Raw genomic sequence first — 16,343 nt, 5'->3', positions numbered from 1 at the left:
AAATTCAACATCTTTTTATAACAGAGATGGATTTTTTTTTTTTTTTTTTTTTGTAATTCTATTCACTTACTTAGAGTCAGTTCCTTTTTTTATGTTATAGGAATAACGATTTTCACAGCTGTATTCATCGCAATTTATGTGCAAAAACTTGCTTCTTTTTATATGAAACTGCGCGTCAAAGTAATAACTTTAAATAGAAAATGTGAAGTATTTTATTGATGTATTAATAGAAAGAGCCCAGGTGTCTTTAAACAGACCTTTTTTATTTATATGAAGAATGAAAATAGTGATTTCCTTCGTATCCTTTACACATACTTTGAACTTAAGTAAAGATGCAACATGGAAGGCCTGTCACCGAACTGACTGAAGGAAAATTACGGAATTTTTCGTTAAATCAGTGTTTGATGTTTATTTCTTACATAAAGATATGCATATTTTCTTATATATTTAAAGTAGTGATATCTTCTGAGCTTTTTCTTGGATTGGATCAAAATCCAGCTAATCCTGGCATTGGTGTGAACTATTATGGAAAAATACAAAACACAAGTGAGTACAAAAAATATTGAATTTGATTTTGTATCCGAGATTTTTAATTCTCCATAAAATGAACTTATACTTAGACTTACTTTGTGGGTTGACACCATAAAATGCTGGAAAATTTGAAACTATGTTTCGCTGACCCACATTTCCTTAAATGTAGTTAATTGTGCAATAAAGTTATAAAATCTCCGTGAAACACATTTTTTCTTAATAGCCACTTACGTCGACTAGCTGGTTTCAGTAATCACATCAATAGTATTCATTGAATTATGACTAAATTTCAAATTTGCAAATTGTTTCTCTTTTTGAGAGCTTGTATAAGTTTAGAAAACAAATTAAAAAAATACGATGGATGCGCAAAAGATATTAGTATCTGTATTAAAGTTTGATGTGTAAGCAGTATGAAAATGTTTTGTAAACATTTTATATCAAAATCGGTGATTCAGATCTTTATATACAATTATTGAAAATATGTTATATATTACTATAAAGCATATAAAAATATGAAATTGAGGGTGGATCCTAGCACAACCCACCTCTTGGCGACTTTTTGAATTCTCGCCAAATGAGTGGCGATAACGTCGCCAATGTGGCAACCTAGACGGATTCTTTTTATTATGTTTATTTTATTTTATTTTTTATTATATTTATTTTATTTTTTATTTATTTATTATTTTATTTTATTATTATTATTTATTTATTATTATTTATTTATTATTTTATTTTATTTTATTATTATTTATTCATTATTTTATTTTATTATTATTTATTTATTTTATTTAATTTTTATTATATTTATTATTATTTCTGGCCTTCAAGTATCATTTTTAATTGAAAAATAATAATAATAACAAATATTCAATTAGTATTCAACTTGGCGAGATTTCAAATAAGTCGCCAAGAGGTGAGCCTATCTAGGATTTTACCGAAATGGATTTTTTTTTATTTTGATAATGTATAAACTTGAATTTATGGATGAAAACTAAACGTTAATTTGCGTTTTTAGTTGAAGAACACATTTGTATAACGTGATATTTAAAAAATTTCTTACTCAATATTATTGGTCTCATTCTTATTCTTCTAAAAACGAATCCCTCAAAACTAACTGTAAAACAAAATTTTTAAACTATATTTCGCTAAAAACAACGAAAAATAAATCAATAAATTTATATTAAAAATATCACTAGCTCTTCTGTGATATAATTCCATTTCATCACAACAAAAAATTATACTATAAAATATATACAAAAATTAAAATTTAATGAAATTAGAGTTAAAATGCTAAAAAATTATATTTATAAAATTGTTTATAAATATCATAAATATCAATGTACCAAATTAAGGATAATTTTTGTATTGTTTTAAAGCAAAAAAAAGGAACTTAAAAATGTGATAAACTGCTGAAATGGGTCAGATTTTTATCACATGAATTAAAATTATTATATTTAAAAATCTATTTAAATTTGATGAAAATTCTGAATTATTCAAAATCTAAATGAGTGCACCATCTAAAAATAATTTTAGATGATATATCTAAATATCTTTGAAGGCAAATTAAGAAAAAAAGAGAAAAATCAGATTTTATTTGATTAATTAAAATTCTTCTAATTGAAATCTTAAAAAAAAGAAACCCTTCAGAGGTGTACATTCTTATTGTCTATGTATATTTAAATTAAATTTGGCTGTTCTAATTTCAACTATCTAACTGTAAGGATCCAAGTAGCAGATAAAGACACTGTTATAATTTAAAGAAACGTATTTGATATTTTTCCTTCTTTTTCCCAAATTGAAACTATAGCACCATTAACTCTTGGCAATGGATTGACTTTTGATGACATAGTGGACGATTTCGTACCTCGAGATTGTTCAAAGTAAGTAAAGATTTTAGTCGAAACACTATAAATATTTTTATGTGTTAATTAATTCGTGTTTTTTATAATCTTGTTGCCACTTTCCGTTTCCATAATATACTGTCCGTTTCCGAAATTTAGCTCAGAAATAGTATATTATAATCATCCACCATATAAACCGTAATTAATAAATTAAAAAATGAATTGTAATAGTAATAGTGACTGTTTTTAATTTTAATTACAATCTCCGTTACGTTCGCAAGCGGCTTTCACAAAATAAAATTTAAAATAAAATGCAATTAAAATAGGGGAAAAAAATCTAATAACAAGAATAATTAAATTTTAAAAAAAGTGTTTAAGTAAACCATTCGCAAAATAAAATAAAATAAAAAACAACTACATCAAAAATAAATTTTGAAAATATATAATTTTGATACCAGAAGGGCAGTCTTTTGAAAATAAGTTTTCGTTAGCAGAAGAGACACAGTTCATATTTTGGCCGATAGATGGTACTGCTATATAAGCAACTTATTTATTTTTGAAAATAAATTTGTACATTTTTTGTTTTGATAGAAAATCTGAAGCTTAATATTACGTATAATCTACTATTGTCACGTGTATTTGTTGTTGCTTGTTTTAACAATTGCAATCAAGATGCAACAATTGTCCTCAAGACTTGCCCTTCCAATTAATATGCTGCCAATCTAAATTTCACTGCTTGACTTTTAATCTCCTTAAGGGGATGGTGAACTAATTATATTAGACATTTTTGCGAATCCTTCACTAAGAACTTTTTAAAACAAAATATATTATTTTTTAAAAATTAAAAATATATATAATTTTTTTTAAAAATGTAAATATTTTAGGTGGTTTAATTTTAATTTTTTCCTTATTATCCTATATAAATCTATATGGAACAAAATTAGGCATAATTTTGTAATTCCAATTAAAAAGTTAATTTTTTAGAAATATATTTATATACACACATTGGATTTTCATACGAAATTTGCGTTTTACTGAACTGAACTTGACTTTTAAAAGTACCTAAAATTACTCGAAACATAAAATGCATGTACGCAGTATTCTTGCAGTGTTTACCCAGAATCTTCTTCGTCTATTTTATATAATTTCCTCAAAAATTAAGATGCTTGGAATACTTGAAATATATTAAATCTAATTAGAACATCAGTTTGCGAAAATGTCATTAACAATGTATTTATTTCTCCATGTATGTATTTATTTACTGAGCAATATATTTCATAATGCCGTTTTAGTTGGATATAAGTGTATGTTTTAGTGATAAAGAATTAAAATTTGATACTTTGTCATTTTTTGCTTATTTGAAAGCCAACTGCCTCCTTAAAATGCTGAATCATTTATCGAATTCTTTAAATAGCAAGAAGACTTCGACGCAAAAGTTTTATCTGTTGTATCTCCTTATTCACAGCGGAAGTTTTTCTATTTCTCAGGTAAAAGCAAGTAACGCTGGGTCTTGTAGCTTACAGTTGTAGTCATTAAAATAGTTTTCTTCTTTCAATATTAAGTAGCAGAATTCAAAATAATATTCAACTTTTTTAACAATTATTACAGAAAAGTCATTTTCCCACTGTCTACCAAAATAGAAAGTACAGCGAATGTCGCTTAATATTACCGAGATGAACGTTATATCTGCTTAATATTTTATAATAATATTGTTACGAAATTTCCCGGGGTTCGTTTGGATAGTGGGATAGTGGGACACTCAATCACCAGGCGGCAGTAGAAAATGAAACAACGACGTTTATTTACACGAAGGCACACAGGACATCACAAAGACGGCAACTATATACAGTACAGAAGACGATTATCTTCAGCCGAGACGTGCAGCATACAACAAAACTCTACTGCAGACAGTAGCGCACAGCTTAGTTCAGCACTAGCTTGACTCCGTCGCTGCTCCGCTTATCCCTGGAAGACCAGTTCTTCACCGTCGATTCCGACTACTCTTCTATTCACGACCACTCCCCGACAGCTGCAGCTCCTTTTATAGGTCTCTGGAGGCGGGGCTAGAAGCCTCTCAATCAATCAGGAACTTTCGAGGCATATCTCGGTTCCTAATGGACGGATCGGGAAAATTCTCGACGTTTCGGGTATAATCTATTTTGGCACCAAAGTCGCCAAATTCGTCGCCAAGTCGCCAAATGGTCGCCAAGATCTAGGACCTCCGATGCGACACCCGGAGTCCGTCCAATGCAGATGACTGTAAAACATTCTTTCTTATGATGGAACCAACTATGCTGGGAAGCCGCATCACAGATTCGTAACAATATTATAAATTAATATAATTCTCTGTTCCTGAAGCGATGCACTTAGATGTACTCAAAAATATTCGTTAATGTGATTATTACATCGTTTAATGTTATCAAGGTTGAAGTAGAGAATTAACATCATTTTCAATTAGGGTTAAAGATTGCAGTTCATGGAATGTCTTGCTATATTTGTAAGGAAATATCTGGGGATTGTTTATCCTATAGGAAGATTTGAGCTGTCTGGATTGGCTTAAATGGATATCTATTCTGTCAGGTCTAGCTTGAAATTTGTTGAATAGCCGTAAAACATTACAGATTCAAACTGAATGATGGAAGCAAAATAGATAATAAACAACTGATATGAGTGTTAAAAATAGATTCATGATTCTTAGCATTTATGGAAAATTTTGTAAAATAAATCAATTCAAAGCTATGGTGCAATTTGCAAATTTCATAGTTCGCATAGATTTTCATAGGAAATCATGACCAAGCAATATATGATGAATGGATGATGAATTTCCAGGAATTTTTTCGAAGAAAACTCTCCAAAGAATTCTGAAATGGATGAAGCACTTGATATTTTTCAGCAGTATGCTGCATCGTTCTACAAAATTTGAGAAAAATACAGTATATCAGAGAATCGTTAACTAATAATTATCAGTAAAAAGCAACTAATAAATTGTTTTTATAGTTATTTTTGAAATAACTTATAGATACTCTGAGTCAAGTGTAATTTTTTTTTTTCATTTTTCCTTGATAGATACAGATAAATTTATCAAATTAAGTTATTTTTATCAATCGGTAAATGTTATCCAAATTCTTATATGTCGAAGAGAATATTGTTACGAAATTTTCCGGATTCGTTTGGATGGTGGAAGTTATATGGTGTGAAGAACGCTCAATCAGTAGCCGGCAGTAGAAAATAAAACAACGACGTTTATTTACAAGAAAACACACAGTACAGCACAAAGACGACAACTATATACAGCACTGAAGACGATTATCTTCAGCCGAGACGTGCAGCATACAACAGACTCTACTGCAGACAGTAGCACACAGCTTAGTTCAGCACTAGCTTCAATCCGTCGCTGCTACGCTTATCTCTGGAAGGCCAGTCCTTTACCGTCGCTTCCGACGACTCTTCGACTCCACTGGTCCACGACGACTACTCTTTCGCTTCCGACTACTCTCCGACTCCGCTGGTTCGGGACCACCGCTGCAGCTGCAGGCTGCTCCTTTTATAGGTCTCAGGAGGCGGGGCTAGAAGCCTCTCAACCAATCAGGAACGTTCGAGGCGTAACTCGGTTCCTACTGGACAGATCGGGAAAATTCTCGATGTTTCGGGTATAATCTATTTTGGCGCCAAAGTCACCAAATGGTCGCCAAGTTTACCGCCAAGCTATGGGACCTCCTATGGAACCAACTATACTGGGAAGTCGCATCACAGATTCGTAACACTATTATTAAATGACAGCCACCGCATTGTTTTTCTTCAGAAATCAAATTTGCAAATCCATGATAGTTAATATTGAAAATTTGGTTGCGTCCCATGCAGAAGTTTTTCTACAGGAGACGATAAAATACCTCCTGGATCACTTTGTTTACATCATTTATATGGATTGCATATGGGTAATAAGGTGCTTTTTTATTTTCACGGCTCCCTCGATAAAAAATTCAAACCATTAGCTTAGCGATTTGTTACTCGGTGTTTGAGATCTTTTTAATATTAAAATCACCAAATAAACCCATGTATCTTCGTGATCTTGACACAATCAGGAATTTGCGAAGTAAACCAGGGAATGCTACGCTCACGTCAAAATGTTTACATCTTATATATATATAATGAAGCTTGTTCATCCTTATATAATCTGAGAAACCCCAAGTAAACACTTTAATTTGGAGATTTTGGAATAATCTGAAAATCTTTAAGTAAACTCGGGGCCATAAAAATAAACAAGTTTCAAAAATTTTAATAAGGGCACTAATTATATAGAACTGTTTCATACAAGAGGAAAGCGCTACGTTTTACAAATAGTTGAAAGATCAAGAAACAACATTTGTCGAAAACAATAATCTGATCATTTACAAGTAATATTTAAAAGAAGTTTTCACTTTTCTTATTGCTTATTCATTCCCCTTTCTTAAAATTTTTAACAGGGCACCAAAGGGCACAAGCTGCATTCAGAGAGACGTATTTTTCCAAGATCCTGATTTCGTATATACGGTCTTAAATCCTGTACCGTGCAATTTCTCCTACCCATATAGACATTATAATGGGTCATGCATCAGCCCACATATTCCAATACTCGGCATAGCAAATGATTGCTACTTCAGATTCACACCACCGTATTACGACGGTATAGTATAAGCTATTTGTTATATTATGCATTTGTTAATTTAATTTAACAATAAGTAATAATATTCAACAATAATTATTGAAAAGTTCGAGAGTTATATTTATAGATTATCAGCAAACTTATGAGCAAAGACTTTTAATTCATCGATATCTAATTACAATCTGGATAAAACAGTGTTTATTCGTAGGCTAACAATAATTATTAAACACATTAGCTATATATGCATAACTCTTGTTAGTACTTGTATGAAGGCCAATTGTAACTATCTTGTAACATTCTCCGTTTCCCAGTACTGATAAGACATTGTGTTGTTCTGATTCATTGTGTCGTCGCTGTCTTACTAAACTCCTCGGAATAGCCAGATGGTTGCTCTTTTCACCTGGGTGGTCTCGCATCTGTTCATTAGCGACTACAATGGAAGACCACATATGGAATTCCTCTCCCAGAGGTATTGATAGTACCTTCAAAGAGAAAGGGGTGTCCAAACATCTGGATGCTAGATGTTTCGCTTTGTGAAAGGACCTTCCCACGACCCACTGGCGCCACTGAGAGAGTATATGGCTGAACCCCGATTAGCCGAAGGAGAGCTCAAATGACCGATGTAAATTAAAAGGCAGAGATTGTATCCGAAATAAAGAGAAGAGATTTTTTTTAGAGAGAACACCAGTCCAGACCCTCTCCTACTCATGACTAGACGATGTAGCCATGTCCAAAAGTTTTAGTCGTCCGCAGATGGCGCCCTCCGGGCACCGGGGCTCCTAACGATATTCCTTGTGTCCTTGTGTTAAAGAGGAGAGAAGAAACGAATTGCAGAGGACGGTTGGACTAAGCCCACGAGTTCGGAGTCTGAGAAACTACCCCTGGAGTTGTGTGTTGACATGATGGAGAACTGAGTTCCAAGAAAAACCTTCGAATTTGACTATTTTATCTCCTACTCCTACTGTAAAAACTATTTATTTAACCAAGATTAGAACAAGTTGTTCTTTGTATATATAGGGCTGTAAAATAAAGAATTGTCTGAAAATTCTTCGTTATTTGATCAGTCTAGATCAGGACATTACAGCCTCATTGAAAATATTTGACTGAAAAGATGTAGAAATAAATTTTCTGGAATCATATTTTAATCTTTTTATTGAACACACACAAAAAATTAATAATAAGAGAAAAGAAAATAATTAAGAAATGTAATGAATTTTTTTTAAATACTCAAATTTTAAATTTTAACGCGACTGTAAGCATTTATTTTCAAACTTGTTTCAGTAAAAACATTTGGTATCGTAATAAAAATCTTTCATATGAATGAATAGTGAAGGGAATTCAAATAAAATCTTAAAGGAAAAGTTTGCTAAATATGTTTGAACAACTAAAAATTTTGTGAGTTATTAAATTTAGTTTAGTAATTAATCATATTATGATTATTCATTTTAAAAGATATGATTTCTTTTCTGATTTTCTAATAATATGCAATATATGCTTTCTTTTTTTTATGGGTTACAAGTTATATTAGAAAAAAAATTCATTATTTTTAAAACACATTTTGTAAAATATTTCAGGTTTTGGAGGTTTTCGAAAATCTGTTAATGGAAATCCCTTGCCTGAACCTAGAGATATTTCTTTAACAATATTCAAAGATCATCATAAGCCTGAAACGAATGTGTCCTTCCAATTTTTGATTTTTGGACAACTCATTGCTCATGATGTATCCCGAGCAGTTCAGCCTCGTAAGTATTTTCTTTGTTCTAGGAAAGCCTATTCAATTAACCCTTAACTGGGGACGTGCGGTCTGTGAGACCGCTAGCGATGGATTTTCTGTCACCCCTATTCTATTTTTAGCTCAATTGAATGGATTGATCCTGTAGCTTCCTGTTTTGTGAACTTCAATACACGTGCACTTTTTCAACCGATTTCAGCAGATGCTTTTTAAAATAATTCAGCTGTTTTTTCGAGCTCGGTCTCTAAGACCGCATCTCCTTGTTAGTGTCACAGTGATAAACAAGGCTTAGCAGATGGCGCTAAAATTTGGACCCCGAAATATCATCCAATTTACTGATCCTTTTATGAAGCAGTGCTCCAGACACTTTTAAATGAAGCAGAAAGTAATTTTAGGGATAAGGATAATTGTACAGAAGAGTTTTTCGATGAAAGTTCGCATTCAACTGATTTTGATATGTATGTTCAAACATAATTATTTTTTCTAATGATAATGTATTTTGAAAAATTTGTAAAATGTATTAATATACCAAGATATATATATGCAGAATTTATAGATTTATATTTTTATACTAGTTTTTAACCTGTATGTTTAAAATGCTCTAGAAAACCGTGCTATGAAAGTCACACAAGCCGATAAAAAAACGGCCAATTTTACCCATTGTCATTTTTTTTATTTTTCATATAATTGTTGAATTTTACATTATATTGTCTTCTCTATACATTCATCTTAATATATATATATTACGTGTCACGTTGTTTGTCCGCGATGACTCCTAAACTACTTAACCAATTTTAATCAAATTTGCACACCGTGTGCAGTTTGATCTAACTTAAAAGATAGGATAGCCCATTTCTTGAATTTTCAATTAGAATTTTAATTATTAATTAAAAACTAACTTTCCCGCCAATTAAATCTTTTCATTTTTCCCATCGCCAAATGAGTACGGCTTCAGTTTTTTTTTTTTTCCCCACAGTCATGAGGCTAGGCTTAAGATTTTTTGGCTGATTATTTGAAACGATTCTATTTATTTTCTTAATGTTTGATGCATTTAAAATTAAACATTGTTAATGAATCGATCTTTTAAATTCATTCATAAGTACTTTTGAATTAAAATAAAACCGAATAAAGGAAATTAAAAATTTCTAATCTGCATAGCGTTACCCCAACTGGCGTAGAAAAACTCAAGCATTTGCGTTACGTTTCGAATCCGAATGTTCGAATTATTTATGATCCTATTTGAAAACGTTTCTCAGGAATAAGATATCATTTTCCACAATTATTTTTAAATGCATACAATAAATTTGATACGTTGCAAAGGATAAAGTATCACGATCTTATGTTTGAATATTGTATTACTGTGCACAGTGGCAATTCTCAGAAATAAGATATTTTATTTGAAAATGATTAATTACAAACGTTTTAACGGATCACTGATTAATATAACATGCCAAAATTTTGCTTTTTTTTTAATTATAAAGAATTTTGGAAAAATACTTGGAGGTGCACACGGATAAGTATTACTTTTCGTTTTGAATGAATTCTGATTCTTTATCTGACTGTTTACTAAGAAAAATGTTGCGCGGCAATAACATTTGTTACCTTCATTGAATTTTCAATTAAATGATTTTATTTCTTTTGTTAAGGATATTGTAAAAAAGGTAAGTGAACGAGCCAATAATAAGTTCCTCTAATCGGATAATAAAAAAATATAAACTCATTTGTATGCTAAATGAAATTTAATCTTTTTTTTTATATAAATTATTGAAGATATGATAATAAAAAATGGTTACAATAATCGTTTCAGTTTTTCATTTCTTTACTAATAAACTGCATGTACGTATCAAGTTATGTCAGCTATCATCAACTCAGCTATCATTCACTTCAGCTACAATGCTTATCATTATTTAATAAATGTTTCTGAAACTGATTTCATTTTGTAAATGAATTTTGAATTATTGCAACAGACAAATGTATCAATGACGGAATAAATCTCATGGCAACTTCATGTGTGGAATATAGAACTTTTTTTTAAAAAAAAACTTTTCTTTAAGCTGAGGAAGCCAGAATCTGTATCACTGAAATTAGAGGATTTATTATACATCATAAAGAGTTTATACTAAGAAGGAAGGTATTAAGAAGGAACAAATTATTTGTTCATTATTTGACAGTCACAATTATCTGTTAGCTCCAAGCGATTCTAACAGATGGTGATATCTGTTGACTGGATTGAGTAAGTATTCTAACAGATGGCGCTGTGTTAAAAGTACCAACGTTTCACATAAGCTAAAATTTAATGGCATAACCACCACGTGCTGCTGAGGCTAAAGTATAAGTTAAATTTATTTCGTAGTAAATGCAATACAATGAAATTCAATTGTTCTTATTTTTTCAATTTTTGGTATTAGCATAGCCGACCACGTGTTATTTAGACTGAAGTATAAATTGAATTCATATTATAGTAAAAGTAATACAGTGGAATTCTTCTTGATTTTTAATTATTAGTGCTTCATTGTTCAACAATCTTTAATTAAAATGCATGTTTAAAACATTCATTCTTATGGCGAAGTGTTGAAACACTTCAATTGGCCATAAACATGCGCGTACAATTGCAAAATGATCCATCAGCACAAATATTTTATAAACAATTACTAGATATTGGGAACGGTAATATAGAACTGCAACCAAATACGCAATGCATTAAACTGCCAGACAATTTCTGCACTGTTCTTCAGGGAAAAAATGAATTGATTCAGAGTATTTTTCCGGATATACAGAGTAATTACTTGAATCATAACTGGCTCAGTGATTGGGCTATTTTGGCAGCCAAAAATGTTGTTGTTGATGAAATTAACTTCCAAATACAACAGTTGTTACCAGGCGATCTGAGGTCTTTTAAATCAATCGATACTGTTGTTGATGAAAATGATAGTGTAAATTTTTGAATTGAATTTTTAAATTCACTAGATATACCTGGAATGCCACCACATAACCTTCGATTAATGATTGGTTCAGCTATTATTCTCCTGCGTAATTTGAATCCACCACGATTATGCAACAGTACGCGTTTGGTCATCAAAAAGATCATCGGAAATATACTTGAAGCTACCATTTTAACTGGAAAGTTTAAAGGAGAAGTGGTCCTGTTGCCACGTATTCCACGTATTTGAAGAGTATCGTAGATTCTGATAAATCTACGATACTCTTCAAAAGGTTACAGTTTCCAATTCGGTTAGCTTTTGCCATGTCTATAAATAAATCTCAAGGCCAAACAATGTCCATTTGTGATTTAGATTTGGAAAATCCATGTTTTTCTCATGGGCAACTATATGTTGCATGTTCACGTGTAGGAAAACCGTCAAATCTATTTGTGTTAGCTAAAGACAGGTAAAGACAAAATTTGTGATAGCTAAAGACAAAAATATTGTGCATCGATTAGTGCTAAATTAAATTGAAATTAAAAGTATTTATAATTCAAAATAATAAATATTATTGTCAAAGATTTAAAACTATCTGCCCTACCTACTTCATTTATAAGTTTAAGTGTTACGTGTTTTTTACTAACAACTTTGTAATGTACTCATTTGTTACAAACTTAAGTACAAAAAATAAAGAAATTAAATTTTTTTTGTATTGATTTTTGCTCAATATCAACGGTAGTAGAAAATCAATCATGGAGGTCCCCATGTTTTTTTACAAATGGCATCTGTGTAAAAAAGCATGGTGGTCCCCATGACCGTGTTCTCCTACTGTTTCCCTTGAATAGTTTACTACTATGTAATATAACAAAAACCTTAGCCACAGCAACGAGTGGCCGGGTCTGCTAGTATACTGTAAAAATAAATATAAATTAAAAAGTAAAAAGTAATATGCTTTTTCAAGAATATTGTTTATTGTAACATGTAATTTGATAAGAAAATGTATGTTCTAACGCATATGTTGGCAGTTTTTCATACTAATGCATTCATTAGAAAATTTAATTTTAGTGCAAATGAAATGCGGTCTCTTAGACCGCACCTCCCCAGTTAAGTCCTAAAATTTCATCTCCCCAGTTAAGGGTTAATATACATTTAAAAATGTATAAAAAGATTCCTTGAAAGACATGCAGAGTTTTGACATTGGTAGGCGTTATATTGAAACATGACAAATCGCCAATGAAAATTTTTGAGTTTTGGCCAACTCTTTGCTAATGACTCGTCCTCAGACTTACAGCCTCATAACATTTACGATAGTTTTAGAAACGCTTTTTCGGGTAATATATCATTGAAAATGTATTAAAAGATTCCTAGAGAAATATATGTCATTTGGCATAGTAGGGCTTTATATTTAAACCTGACAAATCGCCAATGGCCATTTTTTTTTATTTGGCCAACTCCTTGCTAAAGATTTATATAGAGGTTTCAGTCTCGTAAATATCTCCGATGGTTTCAAAATAGTTTTCTCAGTTATATACTTTTGAAAATGCATCAAAAGATTTCTAGAGGGACATATATAGTCTTGGTATTGTGGGGCATCATATCCAAGTATCACAAATGGCCTATGTCCATTTTTTTTAAATTTTGACCACCTTTTTGCTAATAATTCATTTACACTTTTAAGGCCTCGTAACTATTTTTGATGGTTTCAGAAAAGCATTTTAAGTTAATATACAATTGAAAATGTATCAAAAGATTCCGAGTGAGACATTTGCTGTTTTGGCTTTGTGGGGCTTTATATTCAATTATAACAAATCGCCAATGCCATTTTTGAGTTTTTATCAACTTCTTGCTAATGACTTGTCTTGAACCTTCCAGTCTCGTAAATATCTCAGATGGTTTCAGAAAAGTTTTTTCGTTTAATATATATTTTAAAAAGTATCAAAAGATTCCCAGAAAAATATATACGGTTTGACTTTCTATGGCGTTACATTTAAACATTACAAATCGCAAAAGGACAAGTTTTTCAATTTTGGCTAACTCCTTGCTAATGATTTATTTTGAGGTTTCAGTATCGTAAATACCTCTGACGGTTTCAGAAAAGTTTTTTTGGTAAATATATCTTTGAAAATACATGAAAAGATGACAGAAAAGATATATTAAGCATTAAAGCGTTACATAACATAAGGTAACGCTATCCTGTGCCCCGGTGCTATAACAGTAAGTCATCTAACCAGTTGAATGAGCACAAAATGGAAGGAAGGAAAAAAAAGAAAGAAAGAAAAATTCCCAGATGCTTAATAAATTCCCAGACAAACCATTCAGGGATCTCCAGGGAGAATCTCATCGGTGTTAAATCCTACCCGACTGTATTCAATTTTTGGTGAAGTAATAACTGGATGGAGTGGACAAGAATACTTAAACAAATGGTGACTATGGGTTGAAATTAAGAGGGAATTGAGATTACTAACTGAAAAGGAAAAAATTGATAAATTACATTATTAACATATGTATGACATGTAAATGCATATAAACAATCACTGCAGAGTCAAATCTGTAGTTTCTATCTGGGTCCTGTGGTTTCGTTTTCCTTCGCGAGAACTGCACTTTTGAGGGACTTTTGAGCACTTTCGTAGTTAGAATTTGGATTTTATTTTGGCTTTAAGGCTGATTTTGACAAGAGGCATTTTGATCTCAGTTACTGTTTAGTCTTAAGAGATCTTGGTATTTATGAATATGGTTTACTATGGACTGGATCTTGCCGCGTGAAACGGTATTCGATGCAACTCTCTTCTTGCTCGAGACTTGTTTCTGGCTTTCTCATGTGCCATGAGAGAGTCAGTAAGTATTCTGTGGCATAGTGAATTGAGGATCCTATCTCCCCACAGCTACAACAAGGAAGGTTGGCCAGATGGAAATGTGTAGGTATATCGGGAATGGGCCGTGTCCAGTGAAAAAAAGGGACATCCACACTGTTCCAGTTGGCCGCGTAGAGAAAAACTTTCGGTATTATGTTGAATGTAGACCGGCCTTTTTCGCCTTCTTCCCATTCCTTTTGCCATCTTGTCATCATCTCGGAGGATGTTCTTCGGATGATATCTTGGAAGCTTCATTACTTTTCTATCTTGATTAGCATTAGCCGCTGTTTTCGCTAGTTTGTCCACCGCTTCATTCCCGTCATAGCCTACTTGTGACTTGATCCATTCGATTTTAATACGAGGATTTATAAGTAGAAGGGGGAATGTATCTCTTGCTGATTGGCTATTGAATTTTGGAGACCGTGAGGCTTGTATACTTGCTTTATTGTCGACATAAATACTGATTGGATCTGATGCAGGAAGAAAGGTTGCATATTTGACTGCTTTATTGAGTGCTAGTAGTTGATCTGACTGGAATGATCATCAATCTTGCAGTCACCTGAGAACTTGGATTTCTTGCAAAATAAACCACCCAATTCAGTATGTTCTCTGAGGTAGAAGCTTCTATTTATCATCTTGGCAAGAAATTATTCACCAGTTACGCTTCGCAATATTCTCACTGGGAAGCGACTTAACATCAAAATTTTAAACACTGATCTGTGATATAGTAATGCGGATTTCATGCAGTTTTACATTTCGCAATTCCATGGTTCAAACTAAAAGAGCAACGATTTGGAGAATCATCCAAAAAAGATAAATAGTCTTAAGAATGTTCAGTATGGATATTTAGTAATTCCTGTAAATCACCTGGAATTAGTAATTCTGGATCACGTTTGTCAGAAGGCTGTTGCCCACTATTTCAGTTTTTTTTTTTTTTTTTTTAGATATGTTTAAGAGTTCGTTTTCAAAATAAAGATAATCATAACTATTGATACTTTACTGTGTAATTTCTGCATTCTTTAAAGGATGCTTGAAACTGAAGGCAGAAAAATATCATCAAAGTTTTGCTTAATCTTTACTAGGAGAGAAACCGTATAATATGCCACAGTTTAAATGCCAAATTTTTTTTTTCTAAATATTTCAAAACATCAAATAACATTATGGCATGGATGTAAAGTTTACTTATTGAGTTTTTCTTCTAACTTAATCTTGAACGGATGTCATCCTTGTTTTTCCTTGCAATTATTTCATTTCCTTAAATCCAAACTGAGATTCTTCCATGGTTTGGTAAAATCTTAGATGGGCCCACTTCTTGGTGACTTATTTGAAATCTCGCCAAGTTGACTACTAATTGAATATTTGTTATTATTATTTTTCAATTAAAAAACGATACTTGAAGGCCAGAAATAATAATAAATAAAATAAAATAAATATAATAAAAAATAAATATAATAAATAAATAAAAATAAAATAAATAAATAAATAACATGAAATAAATATAATAAAAAATAAAATAAAAATAAATTTTAAAAATCCGTCTAGGTTGCCACATTGGCGATGTTATCGCCACTCGTTTGGCGAGAATTCAAAAAGACGCCAAGAGGTGGGCTGTGCTAGGATCCACCTCACAGTTTTTTTTATGGATATGACATATTTGTCAGAGTTAATTCTCTTCAATTATTTATAACCGTTTTGAATATATTTGTCATCGTTAAGTTTGTTCTAACTGCAAATATTTTCTTTCTATTTGCCAAAAGCCATTTAATGTCTTCCATTTTAATTTCTAAACATGTGTTTTTTCTCTTGTATATAATGACCATGGCG

General features: G+C 31.5%; 1 protein-coding gene across 1 annotated transcript in view; it reads left to right on the top strand.

The window, feature by feature from the left end:
- The first annotated feature begins 321 nt into the window (after window positions 1–321).
- The window catches only part of LOC129989477 (peroxidase-like), a 48,828-nt gene continuing 32,806 nt past the window's right edge, over window positions 322–16,343 (top strand). Inside the window, exons 1-4 of the mRNA XM_056098039.1 lie at window positions 322–546; window positions 2,339–2,411; window positions 6,836–7,035; window positions 8,589–8,756. Coding sequence (XP_055954014.1) covers window positions 333–546; window positions 2,339–2,411; window positions 6,836–7,035; window positions 8,589–8,756 — 655 coding nt within the window. The 5' untranslated portion in view covers window positions 322–332. The remainder of the gene's footprint in view (window positions 547–2,338; window positions 2,412–6,835; window positions 7,036–8,588; window positions 8,757–16,343) is intronic.

Source organism: Argiope bruennichi, chromosome 10 (assembly GCF_947563725.1).
Source record: "Argiope bruennichi chromosome 10, qqArgBrue1.1, whole genome shotgun sequence".
Classification (NCBI taxonomy): domain Eukaryota; kingdom Metazoa; phylum Arthropoda; class Arachnida; order Araneae; family Araneidae; genus Argiope; species Argiope bruennichi.
Note: the sequence above shows the minus strand (reverse complement) of the source record. Positions and strands in the feature narration are given on the sequence as shown.